General features: G+C 45.6%; 1 protein-coding gene across 1 annotated transcript in view; it reads left to right on the forward strand.

Moving 5' to 3' along the window:
- Positions 1 to 24,026, forward strand: part of EMB140 (EMBRYO DEFECTIVE 140) — an 88,013-nt gene that overhangs the window by 52,348 nt on the left and 11,639 nt on the right. The window contains exons 8-15 of the mRNA XM_087664345.1: positions 10,033 to 10,083; positions 10,174 to 10,284; positions 10,359 to 10,504; positions 12,582 to 12,705; positions 12,881 to 12,955; positions 13,040 to 13,426; positions 13,521 to 13,613; positions 13,703 to 13,859. Of these exons, the coding sequence (XP_087520471.1) occupies positions 10,033 to 10,083; positions 10,174 to 10,284; positions 10,359 to 10,504; positions 12,582 to 12,705; positions 12,881 to 12,955; positions 13,040 to 13,426; positions 13,521 to 13,613; positions 13,703 to 13,859 (1,144 nt within the window). The remainder of the gene's footprint in view (positions 1 to 10,032; positions 10,084 to 10,173; positions 10,285 to 10,358; positions 10,505 to 12,581; positions 12,706 to 12,880; positions 12,956 to 13,039; positions 13,427 to 13,520; positions 13,614 to 13,702; positions 13,860 to 24,026) is intronic.

The raw sequence follows: 24,026 nt of genomic DNA on the forward strand, positions 1-24,026 counted from the left end.
CCTGGCGCCTACCATCGCGACCTGCCCTCTGCTGTCCTGGCCTGCCAAGTTTTTCGTGCCCTGCATATTGCCTATCTCAAATCGTCCTGTGCTGCAGCGTGGAAGCCCTGTCGAGCCTATTGCAGAATTGCCAGGTTCAATGGGTGTGCTTGGTGAATACGTCCCTGCACAGACCGGGCAACGACAGTATCAGGGGCAGCCAGATAGACCTACAAGGACAGATCTGTTCCCAAGAGGCAGCAGCTTACTGACGAACATAGGCTGTAGACACCTACGCACAGACAAAGAAAGCAGATCCGCCTCTGTACACACACAGAGAGAGAGAGAGAGAGAGAGAGAGAGAGAGAGAGAGAGAGAGGCCTGCGCCGTTCCTGCCTCCCGTGAGCTCCTGGCTCGGCATCTGACCTGCACAAGTGGTGATATAATATGACTGGTTTGGATATGGCTTTTATAAACCAAACGGTGGCAGCCCTTGGTCCGGATTCTGATACAAAGGAACCGGAGGAGATGGTTCCTTGCACAGAGGAGATGCCCCCTGGTCCTGATTTCTAGCCTGCGGGCAAACGCACCAAGCATACTTCGAAAGAGAAAATGGATCATTAGGAACGTTCTTATGCTCAGGTTGCCTCGGATTCTGTGGAGTCTCAGGATGTTGACTGGGAGCATTTGCTGGAATTTGCCAACACTCTGCTTGGTGATTATGTTCAACATAATCATGAAGCATTTTCTGGCTCTGGAAGAACTGAAGATGTTCTGGAAGCCACTGTGGACCCGACAAATGTCTTGCGCTCATTTTCAGTGTTTTATGAACGTGCTGTTATACTCTTCTTCACTGGTAGGATCCCAGTGCTTTCCCGTATTCGCCAGTGGCTGCACAGTCTGCTACAAGGGAAGTGTGTTGAAGAGATTTTTGTTGGGCCCCGAGGCTTTTATGAGGCGCTGTTGAAATCTGAGAAGCATCGTGCGGATCTCCTGTTTAAACTGCCATTGTTCTTTGATCGCCGTTTGGTCCATGTTGTGCCATGGAGCCCAATGGCAGATTTTTCAGCGCCTGATTCAACGTGAATGCCCGGTATGGGTTGAAGTGGAAAATTGTCCGGCTGTCTATTGGCCACTGTCAAAGGATGCCACGGCCGTTGTGGACACTGTTCTGGTCCCCCCGAGCCTCAGGGCCATGAATCGTAACCGTTTGTGTATGTTATGGGACACTGCTAGGAAAACGCCTGCGTGGCTACGTCTAAATTGCTCTGGCATGCATCCTTTGCAGTTTCGTTTGAAATGGGGTAACTTTGCAGGGCATTGCTTTTCGTGTGGAAAATTGGGACATTTTATGGCCGAATGCCAAGAGAAGCAACCGACTTTAGATGCTGAGCATGTTGTGTTGCCCATGGAAGATATGGTGCTTGATGCTCCGTCCCAGGATGCAACCCAGGCACCTAAAGTTTTGGATAAAGGTAAACAACATGTTTCCGGTTTGGATTTCCGTGGCAATGATTGGGTAGATGTACGTGCAAAAAAAGGTAAAAGGTTTGATGCTGGCATGGCGGATATTGTGCCTACTGCTTCACAAGATTCCATGCGCACTTACATGCGCATGAAAGAAATGTTGTCTTCAGAGCACACTGCTCATGCTATGGTTTCTTTTGCTCCCTGTAATCAGTCTACTAGGAAAGTATATACGGACGGTCCAAAGGGTCCACCTGCTAAGTTGGCTTTTGATACTAGAGGTAATGTGATTACCCCATGGGATTGTCATTATTCCCGTTCCATCCCCAAGACAGTGGATATACCGTCTACCTTAAATCTGGCCGTCAGAACTCTTTTGCCGTGTTAGCTGATTTTTTGGATGAGGGAATCCTTGACATTCTAGCAGAAAAGGTTAAATCGAGGCAAGCTGTGCCTCGTACCTGATTTTCTTTTTTGAATACACATAAAGATAGCCATGTGGAATGTGCGAGGCATTTGTTCTCGCCATAAGCAACATGCCATGTGGACTGTATTGCATGAGAATCAGTGGGATGTCTTGTGTGCGGTTGAGCACAAGAGTCACGGTAAAGCAGAAAAAGTTGTGGATTGCCATGGGTTTCGCTTGTTTCATGCAGGGACACATGCCATGCATTATTCTGGTGTGCTTATAATTGTACATGAGAAATATCAGCCTATTCTTATTAAAAATGATGTGCATGGCCGTTTTGTGGTGATTGAAGTCTTATTTGAGGGAGAGATCTTATGGTTACTGGGCCTCTATGCTCCGAATGATCCTTTATCCCGTCGGGAGCTTTGGAATACTTTGCAGACCTCCTTGTCACTTGGCAGACGGGGTTTTTTGATGGGGGATTTTAATATGTGTGATGATCCTTCACAGTCCACATCACAGCATTCGGTGATGGACGCTCCGGAACGCCGTACGTGGAATGCATTTGCTCTTGCCGTACTCAAGTAAGATCTCTGGTCATGGCTACACCCTTCTTCTACAGGGTTTACTTTTCATTCTGTGCAGTATACTACTACATGGTCGCGGTTAGATCGCTTGTACATCATGCAAGATGATGCTTTTCTTCCTGAGATGTTGGAAATGAAAGTGTTGCAGCAATATGCGTTGTCGGACCATTTTCCTCTACAACTGGAGATGATTGCACAACCCATTGCACCAACAATTTTTGGATAGACTTCCTTTGCGTTTCAACTCGTCTTATTTGAAGCATTCAATCTTTCAGGGTTATATGCAGCAATTGATTGATAGATTTTTATTGGATTTCTCCTCTGAGGGCAATGCTTCTTTTGAACGATTGCTCTCTAATGTGCAGCGGGTTGTTCGATAGTATGGGATCCATCATGCCTCCCTTTGTCGGCGGCGTCGACAAGTAGCGGAGGAATTACTGGCTTTGGTTTGTTCCCTATTGGTGGAGACTCCAGATGATGCATTTCTGCTGCCATTGGCTATGCGCTTGGCCGATCTTATTAAAGAGTTTCAGTTGAAATCTTATCAGCAGGCCAAATTGCAAAAGTGGACTGAGAATTTATAAGATAGTGCTTGTCAGACTCATAAGTTCTTTCGAGCTGTCCATGCATCACTTGCTCGAGAGAATATGACAAGGCTCCAGGATCCAGACGGTTAAATGGTTCATTGATCCTCAGACTATTGTGAATATGTGCAGGAATTATTTTCTAGACCTTCTTGGTTCTACTTCTCTATCTTCTGACCAAATTACTCATGCCCACTCAGTTTTCTATGATTTGGTCCGCAATCAGGTTCTGCATGACATGCATACTACATTGGAGACAGATATTCATGAGGAGGAGGTTTGGATGTTTTGTTACACTTGCCCAAGGATAAAATTCCCGGTTGGGATGGTCTCACCAATGAATTCTTTGAGGTCTTTGCTAAGCGCTTGGTGAAACCATTGACGGCTATGTTTCAGCAGGTTTGGGAAACGGGGTTCATGCCTTCCTCATGGAAAGAAGGACTTATCAAATTGCTTCCAAAAGTTCATTCGCCGTCTATGTTGAAACATTGGCGTCCAATTCTGTTGATGGGTTTTATGTATAAAATCTTTTCCAAAGTGATGGCGAATCGGCTCCACAAGCATCTTCCCGCCATTGTGCATCCTCTTCAATATGGTTTCATCAAGGGCCAAAACATTCTGCATAATGTCTTAAATGTGCAAATGGCTATTGACTATGCAAGGCACTCTCATCAGGAGGTGGTATTGATCCAATTGGACTTGGAAAAGGCTTTTGATTATTTAGACTAGTCTTTCATTGCAGAACTTATGTCTACTATGGGCTTTGGCACTCGGATGTCTCATTTGATCTACACCATTAGTGCTGCGGCTTCTTCGCGAGTTATGCTGAATGGTGGTGTTACCAAGCCTTTTGTCCTTGCACACTCTGTGAGACAGGGTTGCCCTTTGAGTCCTCTCTTTTTTGCTCCTGCGACTCATCCGGTTCTTTCGATGTTATCCCATATGGCAGCTTCTACTCAGTTGCCTGGATTGTCTCTTCCTTTTGGACAGCACTTCATTAGTCAATCCTTGGCTAATGACAGCTTTATGATTTTGCGTGCGGACAAGGATAATCTTCGCAAAGCATTAGATGTTTGGACTCTCTTTGGTCATGCATTTGGTCTTTATATCAATGCTTTGAAATCAGCCTTTCTCAGTTGCACGGAGTCAGATTTGCAGTCATTGGACTGGCAGGGAATTGTTGTTCCCCGTGGTTCCATTGTCAGGCATCTTGGGTACCCTTTGGGTGTTGATGTTCGGCCGAAGCAACTACTAGAGTGGATTTCACAGAAACTGGCAGCTAAGTTTCTGTATTGGAAGTCACAGGCTTGGCCCTTCCATGTTTGCCTCAAAGTGGCTCAGACAATTATGTTGCCAATGCTCACATATTTCTTGCCATTGCTGCCTTGGACCACTACTACATTGAATGCTCTTACTCAGTACATTCGTTTCATGTTATGGAAGGACTCCTTGCATGCAGGCATTTCATAGATCTCTTGGTCGTATGCATGTACTCCCAAACGCATGGGTGGTGGGGCTATTTTGGATGCCGAAACTCATATGTTGGCACTTGGTTGGTCTCTTTTTCGTGCCATGTGCTTGGATCATCACCCGTGGGTCTTTATAGGCCGTTATTTTCTTGAGGATCATGGGCTTGTGCATGGTAATACCCAAATTCGGAGCTCTTGGTGGCATGTTCTTAATGCAGATTCTCGGTTTTCTAGTCCTTCATCATCCTTGCTTGCTCATTTGGTATGTTCCTGGAAATTGGTTCTCGAGAAGGCTCAGTGGCATCCAGCGGAGGACTGCTTAGCTGCTAACTCTTTTCAACTGGAATTGTTGGCAGCCTCACGATTACTTCCTTGGGAAGGCAAACATAAACTCAGACCAAAATTCAACCGGATGGCACGCTTGGGCTTGATTTCAGTTGCAGATGCCACCCTTGCCAGTCGTAATGTGTTGATCTCCTTTCGTACAGTCAGGAGGCTTTTCAGGATCCCTCGTGGATACAGTGATTTATGGGGACAGCTTTTGATGGCGCTCTAGAGCAGACAACCCTTTCCTGCCCTTGCTTCGGATCGTCCTTGGCAAGTTTGGGACCTTGTAGGCCGCCTGAATTTGGAAAGGGCCTCAGCTAATCAGGTGTATCATCTTCTGATTAAAGATCATCAATGGCTGGCTACTAAAGCTAATACTGTATGGGGATTGCATAAATCTCAGTCATGGTGGAAGGTAACTGTGATGAAGGGTTGGTTGAACAAGACACCATTCAAATGCAAGGTCTTTCTTTGGAGGGTGATGATTGGGGGTCTTCCTTTTGCTTCAGCCCTTTCCAAGCGTTGAATCTCCAACGGCAATTGTTTCTTTTGCATCACCAGTCTGGAATTGGTTCGTCATCGATTTATTTCTTGCCCTCTCGCTAAGAAAATCTGGTCACTCTTGTCAGCGGTTTGGCGAGGGGTGGTTGGTTTCGCACTAAGCCCTTTTGATTGGGTTTTTGCGCGGCCCAAATTCCCCACACCGGCACAGGCGCATATGAAGATCTTGTTTCACTTTCTTAGATATTGGGGCTATTGGCACAATTGGACCATTCGGAATGCTTTTCTTTTTGATTCAGCCTCTAATGTACAGGGACATATTGCTAGGCTTAAAGGTCTCTTGCATTGGCAGATAGATCTCATTCGGCACTCTGACTTACTCCCTCGGGAGTACTTACTTCCCTGGCATATGGCAATTTCCTCCGCGTCTTTGCCATGACTTTTGTAACTCTTTTGATGCTTAGTACTTTATAAATATAACATCCATTACGAAAGAAAAAGAAAGAGAGAGAGGATATGTGGTCTTGGTCATCTCCCCTAGACCATGGCTACACCTTTCATTTGGTGCAACACTTGGAAATCTGGAGTTGTTTTGGAAATGGGGGTTTTGCAAGGCGAGCTTTTCTCTAATCACTTCCCCATGGTATTTGAGTGCATGTGCATCCTATTGATTCTTTTGAGTCCTTTTGAGCAAGCTTCCCTTGCGTTTCAACTCCTCCCTCCTCAGGCATGAGATACTTGATGGCTATATGCAACTGTTGCTACATCAATTTTCATTGGACCTTCCATCCCAAGAGGTAGCTTCCCTTGATCAGGTGAGACACATTGTGTAAACGGTTGCTAGACAATATGGAATACATCATGCTACTCTGCGTATGCAATGGTTGCAAGTTACCAAGCAACACTTGGCTTTGACACACTTTGTTTTGATGGATTTGCTACAAGATCCCCTTCTACTTTCCATCTCCACAAGATTGGCATAGCCTATTAATACTTTTCAAAAGAGATCATACTAGCAGGCCAAACTTGTTGCACTATCCGAGGGATTGCAAGACAATAATTGTTAGTCGCACAAGTTTTATCGCAGCTTGCATGCTTTCTTTGCTAGGGAAAATGTGTTCTGTTTGAGTATCTCCGACGATGAAATGTTTATAAATCCATGAGCAACTATGCAAATGTGTAGAATCTATTTCATGGATTTGCTAGGATCACAGTTTTCTACTTCTCTTGGAGTTTATGCGGCCCATTCATCATTTTGTGATCTAGTTAAAGATCAAGTCCCTTTAGATGTTGCCAATTGCTTTGATATGGATGTTACATAAGATGAGGTCATGAATGTCCTCTTGCATATGCCTAAAGACGAGCTCGGAGTGGGACTGTATCACCAATGAGTTTTTTGAGACCAATACCACTCACTTGGCCGCACCTTTAACAGCCATATACTAGCTGATTTGGACAACTAGACACATGCCACCCTCTTGGAACGAGGGTCTGATTAAATTGATGCCTAAAGTGCAGTCCCCGTCAACCTTGAAGCATTGGCGACGGGTGATGTGTATAAGATGTTTACCAAAGTCTTGGCTAGTTGATTGCATGGATACCTTTTGGACATTATTCACCCCGCCCAATATGGATTTATCGAAGGGTGCAATATTCTGCACAATATCTTGCATGTCCAGATGGGGATAGATTATGCTCTATATAGAAAACAGGAAATGGTGCTGGTTTGGTCAAAGCCTTTGATAATTTGGAATGGTCCTTCTTGGGTTAGTTGATGCAAGCCATGAGTTTTGATCTAGACTTATCAATACTAGCAGCACGGATTCCTCTTCAAGAGTTCTGCTCAATGGTGGTGTCATGACACCCTTCCTCCTCCGTTCATCGGTTAGGCAAGGTTGCCTGCTGAGTCCTTTGTTCTTTGCCTTGGCCACGCACCCCATTTTGATGATGTCTCGCCTAGCGGCCAATGTTGAGGTGGTCAGACTCTCTCTCCCTTCATAGTAATAGTTGGTGGGGCAAGCCTTGGTGGACGACACATTCATGTTTCTTAAGGCTGATCCGGATAATATATAAAGAGTGATAGCGACATGGGACTTATTTACCCTTGCCTTGGGACCATACATTAATGCATCTAAATTAGCCCTTATCAATTGCACTGAGAGTGATCGGCTGGCAAGGCGAGGTGGTACTTAAAGGTTCTAGTTTTAGACGTGTGGGCTAGCCTTTATGAGTGCAGGTTTGACCTAAAGTGTTAGTGAATTGGATCTTCTCGAGTATTATGGATAAGTTTGTGTATTCGAAATCACAAGTTTGGCCTTTTCATGTGAGATTAAAGATAGTTTAGACAATCGTGATACCGATGGTTTCATATTACCTTTCCTTGGTCCCTTGGCCAAAGTCTCATTTATTTTAAATTACTCAACCTGTTCGGTTTTTGCTTTGGATTTTTCATAGATGGATATTTCATGGATCTCTTGGAAGTTGGCACCGTGTTGTAGTCCCAAAAGAATGGGCAGTGGGGTTGTTCTGGACTTGGAGACACATGATTGCTCTTCATTGGTCACTATTCGAGGCCTTATGCGAGGGTAGGCAAGCCTGGTCTTTGATTACCAGGTTCTTCCTTGAGACTCAGGGTATTAAGCATATGAACACCAGGATTTCTGCCTCATGGTGGCATGTGGTTAATGCCAAACAACCTATCCATCTTAAGTCTTCTATGTGGTTGAATCATTTGGTAGCCCCCTGTACCACATGAGATCATCATAGCAAAGATGGGAGCACCACCCCTAGTGGTAGAGGTCCTTTTCTAGAGTGTGACTTTCTTGCATAGGCTCTAGAGGTTGCTGAGACAAAGATACTCCTGGCTCGCACAAGTGTCATCTAGCTAGCTAGTGTCTAAGTGTTATAAGAGAATACTGAGTCCTGGTATGCTTGGATAGAGGCATGGTTATGGCTACATGGATTACACGTCAATCATCTCCCACCCTTGCAATATAGATTGGATTGTCCTCACCTCGAGCTTAGCCGAGAGGGGCTGAACTGCATCATAACATCTTTTACACATATCTTTTGATGGCTTTGTTACCTGTTTGAGATACATGGATGCACACTTGTCTCATGGTTTACAATACGCCATTGGACACTCTGTACATCCTCATACCAACTACAGATCTAGACAAGTAGGTACTGCGTAGACTCCCTCTCGTCAAAGGACACGATTTGCCAGCTCTGTCACCTTGAGCCAGAGACGGAGGAGCACCACAAATGTAGATGTCGAGCATATTATGAGATTAGAGGATGCTTCCAATGCCTATGTAGAGAGGGATTCAGGACATTATCCAAGGTCATGGATTTCCAAATTAGAGATGTCTTGGGCTATTCTTACTAGAGCTATGACAATATAGAGAGATCCTCTTACAGATTCAGGAGGAGACCCAGCCCAGGGAGTCATCCTAGACACAACCACTGAGAGATGCAGAGCTCGTCATCCACGCCTAGCTGGTTCACGTGCTTGCGGGAGGCATCATTTGCAAATATACAGGAGATACTACATCGTCATCGGCAAACCCTACCTCGTCATTTCAGTCTCTTTATGTTAGATAGATGCATGAAGGATATCTTGGGATGAGAGTTACCCCAGAGCAGTTCCACATTGTATCTGGTTTTGGCATTATTCTATATTCATTAGCTATGTATTGTTTACTCTCCATTTAGTTAGTCATAGCATTAGATAACTATTTTGGGTATTGGGAAAATTCCATGACTTTTAGATGTAACATTTTGGTGTCATAGGCCAATTTTGTCTTTTGTAGATGTTAATTTAACTTTCCTTCCTTTTTTTTTCTCTTTTTTCCGTGAAGATAATTGAATTAAGTAACAATATTTACATCAAACCATCAGGTCGGCTAAGAAAAAAGAGCAAACACAAATCACCAAGACTCTAACTCTCAAATATCGCATAGAAAGGACAATTGGAGTGGAGTGAACAATATCCAGCCAGGGAGCAGCAATGTCTGGAAGAACCAGATCTAACTTTCCTCCCTCCCCCTCTCTCTCTCTCTGTCTCTCTCTCTCTCACACACACACAACTTTGTGTGTGTACTGTGTGTGAGCTTTGCACCAAACCCAACAATGGCATTAGGGCACCTACCTAGCCATCCCGTATCATGCGTTGAAGCTCATAGAGATCTGCTGTTGCAGCGTCACCCTTTGACATGCTGTCTTGAACTACAGCAGGACAAGAGAGAAAAAGAAGATATGAAGAGTGAAGAGAAGAACGAGGAGAGGAAAAACCAAGTAGGCCCTTTCTGATTGTCATACGTGTTGACTATTGTCCTGTGCTAAGAAAGCATCATGTGCAGCTATCGTCCTCGCCATCACCATTGTCTTCAGGTCCAAATCAATATGGCAGGTATCCTTGCATCATGCTTGGTCCTTTTGGCAGTTCTCTTAGCATCAGGGTAGGTTTCCTTGCAGCAGATGCAGCCCATCACACACGTGGATCAGGTGACGTCATTGATAGGATATTAGCCTTATGTGTCTTCATCTAATGTTGCTTATTTTCTCTTTGAACCTGCTTATCAAGGGTTTTACTCTGGCAGTAAGTTTGGAATTGCTGCAATAGTTTATAGTTGTACTATAAATAGGTTCAGAACATATCACAAAAGTTCTTGTTGGCTTCTGATTTTGTTGACAGAGCTTGTTTGCAGATATTTAACCAGTCTTTGCAATCAGGATTTCCATTTTTATCACCTGAAGAGGTAAGAACTCTACACATATATCTTTTTATATATCAAAATTCTCAACAGTTCTCTTGCTTCGGACTGATAACTTTTTTAGTTTTTCCATAGTATCTGGAACATTACCTTATTCGGGTAGATGGCATTAGACGACGGATTTGCTCATTAAGTTCCGATCCTGAGAAACAGAGCCTGCTTTCAGTATTACGTGAAGTTTTTTCTGTAAGTTATTTACATGAACTGAAAATTCTGTGATACACATTTGTCTCTCCAAATTGACTTCAACTTTTATGCAGCAAGGTGCCCAATTTCTTTCAGCCTACTTTCCAGATTTCACAGATCGGTCTTTCAGGCTCCATTCCTATTGGGCGAGGCTGGAAGCTAAGTTGGGGAACAATGTTGTAGCTGCCCGAGGAATCTGGGAAAATATTATCAAATCAAGGTGTGAATGATTTCTAATGCTTCATAGACAGGCACAAACAAGGAATTTGTAATTGTGTTTGATTTTCATCCAAAAGAAAATACTGCAGAGGAACCAACATGATTCTGTTTAATGATATCTACAGAGAAAAATATGACACGCAGAGGGTTCATACAAATTTGCATCCTGAAGACCCAATTCATGTGACTGCACATTTCTGCATATTCTGCAAATTCTTTCAGTTGGATGTTGTGCTCTTTAGGCTTGTAATAGATAAGGATGTCTGGACATGGAGCAAATATCTTGACAATGAATGCAGAAAGATTGAAATGGCCATGTATATGCAAATATTATATGGTTCAAAACATGGCCATGTTGCTGGTATTCAAAATGTGGCCATGTTACTGGAATTTGGTTAAGCAAGTGAAAATATTAGAATTTCGTTTTTAATGATAGAGGTCCATTTGAGGTAACCTGGACTTTTATTCATTGACTCTTTGGGCATCTTAGATTCTTTCTGTTAGGTGCCAATGTCACTCAGCTGCTGATTGCCATAGCCCAGGAGTGGTAGTTCCTGAGATTCTGATCACGAGTACCACCAGAAAACTCTTGCGGGCAAGCATCTCCTCAACAGAAAAAGCCAAGGACGAGTACTAGTCGAGAAACTTGCCTTGTCACATGGGCCAGGTGCAACATGTGCCCCCTGTGTATGCCCCTCTTGCTAGCACTGTCCCATACCACCCTAAACAAGATAAGAGTGCACCTCTCAATTGTGAACCATCATATTTCCATGAGCAAAAGTGGTTTTGTGCACATCACCAAATACTGTGCCACATAGCAGATTGACGCTTTGATACCAATGTTACGCCCTCTTAGAGTTCAACATGCACATGAGACACGACACAAGCTATATCCATGAATATAAAGGGATAGGACACTAGACTCACCTCCCAGACATAGAGCCAAATGGGCTCACCCCCGAGCGTTGGAGCTAGTGACACTTTGGGTTAGAACCATGGTGTCTCATACCACCAGCCCATACTAGGGCCTTGAGTATGCACACTGGGGCCTTGAGTGCTATACATAGGACTCTGTTGCCATAACCCTGAAGTTCCCTTAGTGCGAATCAAGGCACTTCATGACCACTGTGACGAATGCTACTAGTGCCCATCCAGATGTCCAAGGATGTAACAGAATGGGACGAAATCAAGCAACTGCATAGGTGCCAAAAAAATGCTACATGATGGCAGCACTGAGCATGTTAATTATACATAATCAGCGAGGGTGCTGCTGAGAGAGGGGCTGTAGTCTAGACCCAGCATGTGGTGAAAAGAGGCTAATAGGAATAGAGCTAGAGTCTAATTATATAAAATGCTAATTATGGACTGAATTGTGTTCCGCCATAGCAAACATTCTAAGTATGGATTAGAAGGACCAGACTGCTCATAAACTGATAAAAGTGTCAGAGCTCCACAACATTCCTTACCGATTCAATGATAGGGCTCACGACCAAGAGTCAATTTGAGCATGCATTGCTAATGATGACTTGTCTCATTCCAAGGCCAAACGTAGAGACATGAGATTGGATGCTGGAAGACCTGGTGCACATTGAAGTATCTTGCCGAGAAACACCGTAATTTCTCCATTACCGTCCTTTTAGCATTGTCTTTTCTTGCAGATGTGAAGGCATCGTGTTAGCTTTTTGGTCAGGTTGAGCTTGTTCAGTGTGCTTTTTGTTTATTTGGTAAATTCGGATTACAGCCACTTGTTGCAGCTTAAGCTTGATAAAGCTGTTGTGTACAATCACCATGCTCATCTACAGGCCCTCCCTTACTGCTTGTTTTTTGGATTGTCAGTGTGTTTGGAATTGCCATGTTTGGGAAGCCATTTCGCTAGGCAGAAGGATCTTCATTGGCTTGTTGGGGAGACAGGACGGTGTAGCTACCCTCTTAGAAAAATCAGTGTGTTACAATTTTTGTACTGCACCAAAAAACGCTCTTTTGTAGGAATGTGAGCTTTGATTTGACTTTGTGATAGACCTTTAGCCTTCAACAAAAGAGATAAGTTGAGACAAACATTTGATTTTTGACTTATGCAGTGGATGGATGGTTGAATCATGGAAAGAGTACATTGCCTTCGAACTGAGTCTTAAAAATTATGCAGAAGTTCGCACTCTTTACAAGAGATGCTACAGCAGAAGGCTTGAAGGGAATGGCTCTGAGGTGACTAAATATTATTGTTCACAGTTTCATAATTAAATATAATTGTTGTTTTGAATGTATAAATAGGTTTGTAGGTCAGTACTAATGTGTGTGTGTGTGTGTGTACGTACTTTCACATCACACAACGATCATTATCAGTCACTGCACAAACTTATTTTGTGTATGCATGTATTAGGTAATATGTCAGTTGTGGCTACAGTTTGAAAGGGAGTATGGCACTTTGGAGGACTATGATCGGGCCATTTCAAAGGTAAGTGTATGAATTGAGACTATATGGAACATGATGGTTGTAAAGCCTGTTGAAGGTGCTCTATCTGAGGGTATAAATGTGTAGGTAATACCTAGGTTGGAAGAAGTAAAGCACTTACAGCAACAACAGGATGTAAAAGCTGCAATGACAGTGGCTCGCGATCTGAAGGGATCTTCTCAAGAGAAACACAGAAGTCTGAAGAAAACAAAACAAACACCTGACTCAAAAAAAAAGGCAGTTGCTGAGCCCAAAAAGCGAAGCTTTGAAAGCAATGACGTGGACGGAAAATCTACAAAGAGAGTTAAGGTCACAGCTACTGATGAAAGTGGTGTAGATGTTGGAGGATCTGGGGACCATAACAAGTCTGCACCCCCTTTGGAGGATCCTAAACACGAAACATCATTAGTTTCTAACACTCTGAAGTATCATAGGGATGAGTGCACAGCTTTTGTTTCTCGATTAGCTTCTGAGGTAAGCCCCAAATCTATTGAATCTCTGTTTGGAGTGCTGACAAGGCCAAGGTAATAACTGCTCACAATCTTCGCCTGTCTGGAAAACAATCCAGGTCACTGAAGAAGACCTTCAAAACTTCTTCAGCTCCTGTGGTGGTCTGAAGGAGGTCCGTCTGATGAAAGACAGAAAAACCGGTCAGTCAAGGGTAAGAATCAATTTGCTTATCAAAGGTAGCTAGCTGTATTCAGTCTGGTGCAGATAAGTTGACAAGTTGTTACTAATCTTGATTTACAGGGATTTGCTTATATTGACTTTGAAAATGAGGAAGCGCTTAGTGCAGCAATTGCAAAACATAACCAAAAATTGAAGGGAGACAAGCTTAAGATTTTGAGGTCTGATCCAGCCCTTGGACTCAAGAAGGGTGCCATACAACAGAGATATAGAGATGATGGTATGATCTGCTTGCTCCTTTCGACAAACACGAGATGTGATGAGTATCATTGTGCTTTTGTTACGGTGTTTTTCTTCCATTTCTTATTTTTCTGATTGTTGTCTGGAAGACATGTAGTTGAGCAGCCTGTACATGTAGCATGTCCAGTTTAGTTAAAATGTGTATTGTGTATAGATTTATTGTGATGCCAAGAGTATAATTCAGGTGTTTTTGTATAATTCAGGTGTTTTTGTAGTCTTCAGGATCTGCATAAGTTTGGACTCCTAGGATGCTAGCAGCGTCATCCTAGAAGTTTCAGCCTGAACTGAGTGCCAGGGTCCTACTGAAACACCAAAATGCTACATTTATAAACATGAAATGTGTAGGGATTTGAGGCCATGTTTCAGTGATATAACACATTTTACAATGGCTGTGCATGCCAGTTATCAGTACTTCAGTCCTGGGTCCTGAATGGTAACTTGGAATGCCCTTACACATATTAAAAAGAAAAAGTCAGTGCATCTTAATACAAGAATTCATTATAAAGTGCAAGTGTGTTTCTCAATCTATCAGATCAGTCTCTTTGATCCACCACCACCAATAAGTTACCACACTTAGCTGGGCATCTGGATTGTGCAAAAAGTAGTCCTATTCGAACAAGTCCTTATACAAATAAAGATGCCAACTAGAGAGTTTTGATAAATTATTCTGAATTCTGCATTCATGTCTACCTCAGGTTCTCTCTGGCCTAGATCTTGTAACCTAACCTGAAAAGTTTTCCAACAATTTCACTCTCAGCACTCCTAAATCAATCATACAAGTGATGGTATTTTCAAGTCAATCATCCATCACAGGAGCACCGATCACATGCCCTTTGGATCTACTTGACCTGAAAACAAGGACAGCAAGATGTCTTGCTGCCATTCCCACTGTTCCAAATGCTGTTCCTATCACCACATAGAACTCCAGTTGACAATGATGAATGTGCAGAAAATCCTTGCATTTTGGATTTAACTTTTGCATTCTGGTTTTTAGCTTTCCTGTTCGAGTGCTGGCTATTTTATGAAAATTTTAGCTCATAATACACCACTTCCATGCAGACATAGTGTTTGCTAAAAGCGGGACTTGCATGAGGTTGGTCGGTTTACTTGCTAGCAGTGTCATCTTAGAATGCCTTAGCTTCCTATAGCATTTCAGTACCAGAGAGGTCCCTAGTGAAACACCAAATGCAACTAACTAATTTATTCATATATATATTTGATATGTCTTTGGAAAAGAAGCATTTTCTTAAACATGAAATGTCTAACCATTTCAGGTCAGGAGTGAAACATTTCAGTAATGAAACTCAATTTACAACGGCTATGCATACTAGGTACAGTCGGACCATGACTGAAACACACAGAACTTAGACTCAAAGGCAGAAACACAAAACACAAGAAAGAAGATAATTAAATGAATGAAAAATGAATTAAAATGAATGCAAGTGTACAAAGTGTTGATGGATCTTGAGTGTTGTAACCACTGGTTGGAGCTGAAATGATGTTGGAAATGGAAGGGCAGCAGGTTGGAAATCAAAATGCAGCAGTCTCTGGGGATGGAACTAATAAACCCAGCAAAATGTAACCACCTGAAGACTATTGCAGCTGATCACCTGCAACTACCTAGAGCCAGGCAGCAGTTGGAAGAGGAGGATCTGATGCAGGGCAGCCTGGTCAGCTGTAAAATGCAGACTGAAACAGGTGTCTGACAATGTCAGCAAACTGGGGCAGCAAATGTAAACTGTGGGTACCTCCAAGATGAAGGCAACAGCTGGCAGATAAACTTGGTAGTAGTTGGAGAAGAAGATGGCAGCAAACTGGGTGAAACACTGGCTAAATGAGCTGCTAGGTTGATGGGCACTGGCTAAGGATCACCATGGCAGCAGCTGGAGGTGCCTGATGGATGGAGAACCCAGATGATGGAAGAACTGGTGCTGAGAACCATGGGTGGGATTTCTGATAACGATGTACCAAGGTGCACAGTGGCATTCACTTGTTGATAGCTAACATGTGCTGAAAAAGAAAAAGTGCCAGGAATGGAAATAGATGATCCTAATCCTATTGTGTTGGATCTAGATGTGAAATGTAATCCTAAGCTATTGAAAGCAAATGAAAGAGAATCTGTAGAAGAGGGCCGGGATCATGGATGGGAGGGAATTGTGAATAATCAATACCAACTCCATGCTCAAATGAACAGAGGGTATAGGTATAGCTGTGAATGTATGTCCGTGTTTAGAACCTTCTCTATTGAAGTTAGCGTAATCAAACATTTCATGATCCGGATCCTGCATGCCAGCGAAGAAATAGGGAATGGTTTCATTTCATTTGACTCAAGTTTATACAAATCTAATACCGGGTCTGTTTGTGATGAAGATGGGTCACCAATCGTCTCAAATGTAGCATACCCTTGGGCCTTCCTGAGTGGAGAGTTGGATGGCCTCAACAATTGAACCTGGTTGATGTGCAAGGCTCCCAAGAGTGTCTCAAGACTGGCAGGACTATTTGATACACAAGAATTCACTGAACCCCACCTTCATCCTAAGCCTTACATTTGGCCAAGAAGAGAAAGAGATGATGCGTTGTCCCCCTCATTGAGTGCTCAAGGCCTCCAGTGACAGAGAAGCTTGAAAAGACACTACAGGATCCCAAGGTATCTTGCATAAATCAAGTGTCCATGATGGCCACAAGATGCTCTTTTGTTAGAGTTTGCATGGAGAAACATAGAATGTACAAACACAACTAGAACCCAATAACTAATATAAAAATGTAAAAATACAAAGCACAACCAAAGAAAAAAAAGATAGCTTTGAAGTGAATGAATGAATGCTGTAAATGAAGGAAAGAGTGTGCAAGATGCTCAAAGGCAGAACTGTCCAGCAACTGATGACTTTCATGGGAGCAGGTTGAGGGAGTAGTTAGAGAGTGACGTCTACCAAAGATGGATCCCAAGGGTTGTAACCACCAATTAGAGCTGAGATGATGATGAAAATGGAAGGGCAACAAGCTGAAGAACAAAATGCAGCAGCTTAGAGGGTTGAAGCTGATAAACACAGCAATGTATTGCTTGGAGGAGTGCGCACATAGTTATGCGCAGTAGCATGGAGCTGGGTGACAATTGGGGGAGACAAATCTAATGCAAAGTGGCCTGCTTCAATAGTAAATGTAGGCAACAAAAGCAGCAAATAGGTGGTTGTTGATAAACTCAAGTGAAGGCTGCAAATGTAGTAGAGAATTGGGCACCAGTTGGCTGGAGGAAGCTGGTATTAGGTTGCGAGGTGTTGTAGCAGTCGTCGATGGCTAGACAATCATTGGAGGAAGGGGGCTATGGCTGAAATTTGCAAAATAGGAATGAAAAAAGTGGCTAGGCGCCTCCTATTTATAGATGTGGATCCTCCCAAAATTAGGGTTTTGGCTTATGGGGCAGAGAAAATTTGGTAATCCTTGTTTTAATGAGCTAATGAAGATTTAATATGAAATATAGGTAGCTTGTGCACCCATTGATTGATGCCTTGGTTGCTTTGGGGTGGGACGCCTGGAGGTAAGTACAAGGTGAACCATGCTTGTAGTTCCAACTCTGGTTCTAGTTTTGGGTGTGAGAGGGGGTGTTAAGCTAAAGGTGAGTACACATTAAAACTTAAGTAGCTCATCAAAACAGTCCTAACTAAAAAATTACTAAATTTTTTATGTCCCATAAGCAAACATCCAAACTTTTGGAGTGTCCATATCTATGAATAGGAGGCTAATCCAACCACTTGCTCTGTCTGTTGTTTTGTAGGTTATCCTAGTCTATCCCCAATTCATCATTATGTGGATGCTAGCTTCTCCTTTTGCTACGGACCACTCATTCCTCATCATCTCTAGGTGTTGTTATGATCAACTGCAAACTGCCTACACTTGCGTTTGGTTCTAGTTGCTATCACCATTACTCCAACTCTCTATTCAAGTGCTCCAGCCTGCTTTTAAGTGTCCCCAGTTGTTGCTCCGATCATTAGGACTTGGTGGGCTGTTGCATTTTCATCCCCATAGGCTGCTTTGTTGTTCGTCGTCTAGAGCACTTTTCAGCATTGGCGTGATCTATGTTGGGAGCTGCAATAGGGTTTTTTTGCATTTTCAACATTTTACTTCATCAGCCTCCACCCCAATTGATGGTTGTTGCACTCAAGATCCGTCCTTAGTGGACAAGACACATTGACACCTCCCTCAGCTCTCTCCTACGAGAGTCATCGATTGTTGGATAGCTCTTCCATTGAGTACTTTGTACACTTCCCATCATTATTGATTCATTTTTTATTTATTCACATCTCTTCTTTCTTGTGTTTTATGTTTTTGTATTTGCGTTTGAGTTCTTTGTGTTTCAATTTGGTCACACACTTCGTGTTGTCTTTTGCAAAACTCAGCATATTTTTTGCAAGTAAAATGTGGTTGATTATATTACTAAAAAAAAGTGATTACAACGGAGCCGACAGACTAGTTGGAGCTGATGCGTAGTCACAAAAACATCATGTATGTAAGCCTCTCAAGGTGGTTTGGGGAGAATGGGGGCAAGAAGCCATGGAGAGGGGGTGTATCACCATCTGGGGCTGCCTGACTGCATCATGAAGAACAGGTCCTGGCCTCCCCAGGTGCGCAAAAAATGAAAATGGAGCTCTTGATGAGCTCGAGACTCACCTTGCACCTGGTCCCACCGGCCGTGGAGGGAGTGGATGATGGAGGTCCAGAGCTCTGCCAAAGTCGCTTGTATTGAAAGGCTCTCCCCGCCAAAAACCTCATGGTAGCGTGCCTTCTAGATGTGCCATCCAATAAGACTCCCTACGATCTCCCATACCTTAGAGCGGTCTGCTGTGGGCTCTAGTACCTGGCGGGTGGGTAAAGCCTCCAAGCTGACCACTGCTCAAGACCCAACCTCAATGATGAAAATCGTGTCCTGCATCCCGGCCTCATACAAAAGGTCATAGCCCTGGTTGACTATCTGTTAGGCGGAAAGCTCCCCACGAGATGCATCCAAGGCTAGGCGCCAAACAACGGAGAATGCAGCATGCTCCTCTCCACACGAGCTGTGTTGCCTCGTATGACCAAAGGCAGTGCTTTGGAGTTTCCAAAAGCTATTGTGTGCAGCGTTTACATCATCTTGCTGCATCTAGGCTAGCTAACTCCCCATCACCAGACCTCCATGTGCCAAAAGCCATAAGAAATACGATACCCTCCTCGGCCTCCAGCTATCCCATAGGCGGCACTAGAAAGTCCGACGGAAGGTATTCACGATGTAGTTTTCCGCCCAGTATCTGCTACGCGAAATCACCCAATCCATGTCCTTCTACATCAATACATGTTTGCCAATCTTGGCTATATACTCCAAGAACCTCAGTGGCTTCTTGGTGACCGCAATGGCCGGCCATAGCCACTCTCCAGGGTCCCACTCCAGCTCATCAAATGGCTTGCTCTCCCATATCCAGAGTTGCCACTCTTGGAACTTCTCCCAGAACACATAAGGGTCCAGACACCAGGTCTTCCCCTGAAGACCAACCACACGAATCCTCCTCCACGAAAGGACAAAGATCTCCTCATTGTGTTGCCCTCTGTCAAGGACCAGATGCTTCCCCTCCTATACGGTGATGAAAGTCTTGTAGGGGGCGCCACCCACTCTACCTGTCACCTGATTAGGGGATACTTGATGGTGAAAATCTAGCGCCCCATACCTCGCCAGGCTCTATCGGCTCTCGTATCGGGGGGTCAAGCCACTCCTGAGATATTGTTGTGTCAATCTCCCTTCTCCTTAGCTCTGACAACTTGATGCTTGCTACAACACCTCCTCGTCCACCACCCTGTACACCTCCTGCCATGTCCTGATGGTACGAGCAAGGCCGGTCTCCCAACCAGCCCACTGGATGTGGGGACACTCGCCAATCTGTATCCCGTCTCGATCTTTGACCTGGGGGTTCCAGATCACTGGTTGATAATCTATCTTCTCCTAGCAACCTAGGGGGCTCTGAATTAGGGCCTTGCGGAGGCCCTGCCACACACATGAAGTAGGCCGCAAAAGAAGGGAGATCTGGGGGTTGTGATTTGGGCCGTCATGAAGATCCATCTCAAGGACAGCCTCCAGTCGCGACCAAGCCTCGGTTTAAGCCTCGGTCTGTACTCTTGGAGACTCTCCTTCAATAGGACCTTCCAGGTCTGCCTTCTTGGTGTGAGCCTGCGGACTACTAGCTTGCCCAAAAGTGCCAGGCTCTGGAACTATGATCCCAAGCCCTCCCTCAGACCCATGCCGGATGATGGTCGCCCATGCCACCTTGGCCTAAGAATCCTTGGAGCCGTCTGACCCAGCCCAGAGAAAATTCCACACTAGGCAGCGAAGCTGAACTACATAAGATGAGGAAAAGCACCAACACGAGGCGATGTACCAAGCCGTCGCTAGGAGGACTTGGTTGACCACCAGGGCTCGGCCGGCTAAGGAAAGGCGTGTAGTACTCCAGTAGGTCAGCTTCCACCTGATAGAGTCAAGGACTAGAAGAAACTGTTGGGCAGGAGTGATTTCGAGTCCCACTTGGAACCCTAGGTATCGGACGGTTTGCCCTCTGCTCACCTATCTGAATCCCAAGTGGACGCCCCACTCCGTGCTAGAGTCTAGGTCCGCAACCGACTTTCGCCTGTTGATTTTTGCTCCTGTGCCAAACACCTCAATCTAACAACTCCATTTTCTCTCTCATCGGAAGTTGAAGGCCACGTAGCCCGCTCACACGTGACCTAAGGAAGTAAGACATGGCCTTTGCAAAGAGTAGGAACAGATATGGGGCCAGAGGACATCGGACCGATCTCTCCAACTGAAACTCCTCCCCCCTCCTGCCACCTATGAGAACCCTGTCAGTAGCCGATCTGTAAAGTGCAGAGACCCCACGGATCCATGCCTAGGGGAAGCCCAACCTCACCATGGTGGCCTCCAAGAAGTCACAGTCAACCCTGTCAGAGGCTTTCTCGAAGTCCAGGAGAAGTACAATTAGCTGTCCTCTCCTGGGCATTTCTGTCCATCCTGTGCATGGAAAGCCTCCTCTGATTCCTTCTCTATGAAGGGGTCTAGGAGGGAGCATTCCATCTCCTCTCTGATGAGGGATGGGATGTGGTCCCAGACCTGCTATCTACAACGTTGTCCTCTGGTTGAGACTGTCTCCTACTGGAAAAGGTGTATGTAGTAGTAAGTGGCAATTTGCATCACCTCATTTGGGCTAGAGCGAATCCTCCCATACTGATCCCGGAGGTTGAGTATCTGCTCTTCTGAGGTGCGGGGCTGATGCACTTGGAAGAAATCCTTGCACATTGTGTCCCCCTTTCGCGCCCAAAAGGCTGATGAGGTGTGGAAGGAAAACTTCGAGCGCCTGTCCTCGAGGCCGACGAGGGCTGCCCATTGCTCATCTCCTGTGCATGGAGAGTGGGATCCCTTGGTGCCTCCTGGAATAGTCTCTGTGTGGCTGCTAGTTCTCGCCAGAGTGCTCTCTTCTTCTCCCAGCTCTGCCTGGCTTGTAGGGCTGCCTCCTAGCAGATCTTGCTCGACTTGGCTAGGACCTCAACAACCTCCTCTACGATCCGGTCCCTCCTATTCCACTCCCTAGTCCAGAGTTGCTCAATCTGTCTCTTCACCTCCTCCTCCTTGTAGCCCAAGTCAGGGATCCGACAGGATCGTGTGTCCAGGGCTGATGCTAGGGCATCAAGTGTTAGGAGAACCAGGCAGTGATCAGACAACTGGTGCTGGCCAACTGCCCTACCTGGCCTTCGCGAGAGCATCCCCACTCTCCCAGATAAAACCTGTCTAGCCGCTCCAGCAAAACTTTGCCAAGCTGCCTGTATCCCCAAGAGAAGTCCACCAACCTCTCCCTCTTGTGAAAAGCTGGGTCTCTCCAAGTATCATGTGCTCCTACTGCGAGGAGGAAGACCTCCCATGCCTCCTGCTCCTCCCGAGGCATACCCTAGTAGTTCCTCCCTTTGCCCTACTGGTTCTCTAAGGCCTCTAGGTTGTTGAAGTCTCCTCCAACAATCTAGGAGTCCACCCTTGGGAGTACTGCTGTGATGTCCACCCAGAACCTGCTGCATGCCCTAACCTCAGTAGGGGCATAGACATTGAGGACTCCAAGGCACAAGTCCCCAATATCCAATCTGATCCGTAGAATCCTCCTTGCCACAATCGTCCCGTGGTCACATACATAGGCGGTGAGGCTCGGGCCAATAGAGGTGTATACGCCTCCACTCTTGCCGTAGGCAACGATGACGTACTCCTAGCAAGTGTGTGAACTGTGTGGGAGTACCTTCCCTACCCGATGGGCCTGGGCGGGGGTGAGCTTGTGCTCGAGCAGAAGTAAGATGTCGATTCGTCCGGCGAGGGCAGGTTGCAACTCTTGCTGAACAATCAACTTCCTGGAACCATGTGCTCCATTGTAGTGGAGGCTATTCACATTTCAGGACTCTGGATGTAAACTCATAGGGAAACCTGTGACTGATCGAACAGGGATCTGTTTAGTGTGGAAGCTATTGAAGAAGAAGAAGAGCTATGGGGCATGTAGATATGCTTTGCTGCAGGGATCTGTTCGGTGTGGAAGCTGTTGAAGAAGAAGAAGAGCTATGGGGCATGCAGATATGCTTTACTGCAGGCCCGGATGGTGAACTCCAATTCCCCATGGTGGCCCTTGGGTGGGGACCATGGGGATGATAGATGCTCCAGGTGGTACCACAAGGGCATCTATCAGCTAGGCTGAGAGGTGTGACTCTGTACACTGGCAGAAACAGGCTACCTATGCTAGGGGCCACTCAATCACATCCATCGGTGCTCTCCATTGTGGAGGGGCTCGAAAGATGATGCTCAGATGTGGACCTCGGCACCAGCCCACCAGTTAATGTCCATCATGCAACCTGGCCAATGCTGGGAAAAGAGTGCTAGTCCTCCTTCTCCCATCCATTGGGAGATGTGGTCTGCCACTTGACTCTTCACCTTCTCCTCTATCTGTGTCATTGTCCAGTCTTTTGTGTGAGAGGTCTGAAGGAAGAAAGCATAGTTTGGTCCATCCGATGGTACTAGTAAATGGACCTTGCCGCTCCTTGACTTGCGTACCATGAAGATCTCCACCTCTAGAGGTAGTGGAAACTCTCCGCGCTCTGCAACTCTCAGGTAGGACCACGGACCATTGCGTAAGAACTTCTGTGGTAGCAACTTTGCCTGTGTTGGGAAAGTGTGACGAGTGGTAGGGACAGATGAGCTGGTGGCTGTGTGTTGGGGGGGGGGGGCTAGGTTGCTGGTGAGTGGAGGATGTCAGTGTATGGGGCTCCTTACCACCTATGGAAAGGGGAGGGATGGGTGGAGGGGGGGTAGGTTGCTGGTGAGTGGAGGACGTCGGTGTATGGGGCTCCTTACCACCTGTGGAAAGGGGGGAGATGGGCGGGGGGGGGGGGGGGAGGTCACATGTATTGGATGGGGATTAGGGAGGGACTGATCGGCGGCTGAGATAGTGGGGAGGAGGAAGATCGAGGGATGGTGGGGTGGTTAGAGGTACGAGGTGGGTGTGGGGGGCTGTGGCTCTGGAGAGGGGGGGTTGTAAGGTAGGGTCCGGGGGGGGGGGGGGAGCTGTGGGGAGAGAGGGGGGTGGGTGTGGGGGTTGTAGGATCTTGGGTGAGGTAGCCTGTAATGCCTCCATTGGTGGTGCCGAAGCGCGTGCAATCTGCTGCTTGGTGCCCAAAGTCATGGTAACGCAGGCACTGCCCTGGCTGCCCAGTTGCAATAACCTGCTCCCTGAAAGAGTGTCCGCCTGCCTCAATCTCCAGAAACTTTGGTATATTCTTTGTGTCTTTCATTGCCACCCATACCTTTGGGACTCCTGCAGTTGTCATTGCATCTGCGAAGGAGGCGGGAAGAACTATGCCGAAGAGCCGTCCAAAGTCCTCCACTAACTGGCGATACTCTACCACCAATTCGGGGAAGAGTAAGGTGACCGGATGTTTAAGAAACCTATTATGGAGCGCAAATGCCTCCACTGTGAAGCCACTGTACCAGGGGACCATGTAAATGACCCCCTTCGTGGAAGCATAGGGTGAGCTATCCACTAGCTTACGGGCTGCATTTGCAGAGGTGAGTCGAACCATGAAGATCCCTTGACCCATGAGAACTGCCTCC

This window comes from Lygodium microphyllum, chromosome 23, assembly GCF_053477565.2.
Source record: "Lygodium microphyllum isolate KBCC chromosome 23, Lygodium_microphyllum_v1.1.10, whole genome shotgun sequence".
In the NCBI taxonomy this organism is placed as follows: Eukaryota; Viridiplantae; Streptophyta; class Polypodiopsida; order Schizaeales; family Lygodiaceae; genus Lygodium; species Lygodium microphyllum.